Raw genomic sequence first — 2,500 nt, 5'->3', positions numbered from 1 at the left:
TGATAGCAGCAAAAAGCCGTTTTCCACAGCTCTGACTCAGTGCCTCCGTGGACAAGACTGACGACATATTTTTATTACACATGCTCCATTGTATGATAATTCTTATTTCAACTAAGCTACACGCCAAGATTTATGGTCATCACATTTTGATCTTTCCCTGACAGGAATCTGTGGATGTTGACGAGTTGTGTCCAATCTGTTGCGCAGTGAAGATCTCGGTCAGGTTCATTCCATGCTTACATGCGTCGTGCCGGTGAGTATAATGATCAAGTGCAATAATCTACCTAGCCTTCCCCTCTGAATGCAGTGGGCGACTAGAACAGCGACAATTGTAAGGCAAACTAAAATGCAACCTCGCGCCTTTGAAAGAACAGCGTAATTTTCCCTAAATTGTAAGCTTCTAGGTGTCATAACATAACGTAACGAAACGTCACGTAACACATCATAACATGACATTTTACTCAAGATGCAACAAAATACACCTTGAAAAGGAGAAAATGGAGGTTGACCCTATGAGGTTTCCCTGAAAATAAAGTTTTAAAAAGGTGCATTTGTTTCAAAAGAGCGGAAAGAAGTTTACCTCAGCTTACAAGATATCAATAATATTTAGTTATGCGAAATATTTACAGTAGAAGTAAATTTGGAGAAACAAATGACACTGTGATAGGACGCTTAGGGGCATCTAGGAAACGTTCAAGTTCTTTCGTAAACTGAGTTTTCACCGTCACGCCGGAGAAAAAGAGTACATCTTGCTTTAAACCAACCAGCACTAAAAACAGTCGTTTTCGGGACAACATTTGTCCCCCTGCCTACAGACATGGCTTTCCTGTAGCAGGCGTATTTTAGCGAGAGAGTGCTAGATATATTCCTATGGAGTACTTTAGTCGCCATATTTGATTGGCAACGAGGAAAACATAGCGACCAAAGCACTCAATTGGAGTTTATCTAGCACTCGCTCGCTAAAATTCTCGGTTTTCACATGACGTCACAGCCGCCATGTTTGTGCCCCTAAACAAAGAAACGGCGGCAATATTTGTGTCCCGACCCAATCCTCTGAGATTTGAACTCTATTATTATGCAAACGTCTTCTTGTTTTCGTTGAAAAACATGGCTGTTGATCACGTGATTGAAAACCAACAATACGCCTGCTATGCAGCCTACTTTCCTGTTGCTATAGTGATCTGGTGTATCATTTGGAAACATGACATTGTCGTCATGGATACAGTGCTGTAGAGTCAATCTTCAAGTAAGACAGTCCATAGTTAATCGAGGGACTGGTTATGAAACCTTAAAACCTTCAAAAGCGAGAGCAATAGACCTTATTCATAAATGGCGGTCACATTTATAATTCTTTTGTCCACGTGCAAATTAGCCTACCAAGCCTCATTTTAGGGCAAGAATTCTTTTCAATTCCCTGTATGGTATCGAGGCTTGGTAGGCTAATTTGCACTTCGACAAAAGAATTATAAATTGACCGCCATTTATGAATAAGGTCTATGTTGTCGCAATCGATGTTGAACTGACCGTGACCCTGCACAATCTTTTTTTTTGGTCTCGCATGGGTTCCCAAATTAGTCGTGCATAACTTAATCGAAGGATTCGATTGGTTATCGTATCGAAAAAAGGTGTGTTTTGTGCAGGGTCAAGGCCACAAATATGGACAAAAACATCAAACAAAGGAACTTGTCGAGTTTCATAACCATTTCCTGCATTAACTATGGACAGTCCTTGAAATTGTTGAAACTTGCTTGAGGCACCTTAAAACGTACGCAACATTCTGAAAATCGCTAAAATTAATTCACAGCGAGGAAAACTGGCCGGTCCTTGTCAGAAATATAAAACTGCTAATCGAAAAAAATTTTGGCATCCGTGCCCATTCCCCATGCATGTCTATTTATATCGCTCCCGACATTCTTTTCCTTTTCTTTTGTAGATCTTGCATCTCTCGTCACCTCATGAACAACAAGGAGTGCTTCTTTTGCAAAACCGCTGTGAATGAACTAGAAGACATTAATTCAGAAAACGGTTCCAAAAAGCAGTAGACGAGCATCGTGATCTGTCAATAATTTGCTCTTTGTACGAGTAGAGTGCGCGCCAGAATGAAAGTGCAAAGCATAGGGAAAAAAAAAAAAACAAGACGCGCGTGCCTAAGGGAGGCTGGATCGAGGTCAAACTCGCTCCCTTCGCCAGCATGTTTTCAGTCAGCGGTACGAGAGAATATTACATATATCACCAAATATACTACTTTTGGTGTAGGTAAGTAATGCAGCTCCCCTCGCACCGCCACTAAACCAGTTGGCGCTCTTTCGGCTTCTGGGATCCATCGACCAAAGTATTTTTTAAATAAAGAATATACACACTATTCCCTTCTTTGTATTTTATTTGTTTATTCCGGGAAACTTCGATCAATTTCGCAGATAAAAATAAATGTATACGGGTAGGGGATCTGCCATTTACAGACACAAATGCAAAGAACGCGACCACATCGTGGGAGATTTGG

At 40.9% G+C, this 2,500-nt stretch overlaps 1 protein-coding gene across 1 annotated transcript in view; it reads left to right on the top strand.

The window, feature by feature from the left end:
* LOC138011080 (E3 ubiquitin-protein ligase RNF123-like) overlaps positions 1 to 2,362 on the top strand; it is a 50,275-nt gene extending 47,913 nt beyond the window's left edge. The window contains exons 37-38 of the mRNA XM_068858077.1: positions 165 to 253; positions 1,934 to 2,362. Coding sequence (XP_068714178.1) covers positions 165 to 253; positions 1,934 to 2,042 — 198 coding nt within the window. The 3' untranslated portion in view covers positions 2,043 to 2,362. The remainder of the gene's footprint in view (positions 1 to 164; positions 254 to 1,933) is intronic.
* The last annotated feature ends 138 nt before the right edge of the window (positions 2,363 to 2,500 follow it).

This window comes from Montipora foliosa, chromosome 7, assembly GCF_036669935.1.
Source record: "Montipora foliosa isolate CH-2021 chromosome 7, ASM3666993v2, whole genome shotgun sequence".
Taxonomy (NCBI): domain Eukaryota; kingdom Metazoa; phylum Cnidaria; class Anthozoa; order Scleractinia; family Acroporidae; genus Montipora; species Montipora foliosa.
The sequence above is the reverse complement of the archived record's forward strand: the minus strand, read 5'-3'. Positions and strand labels throughout refer to the sequence as shown.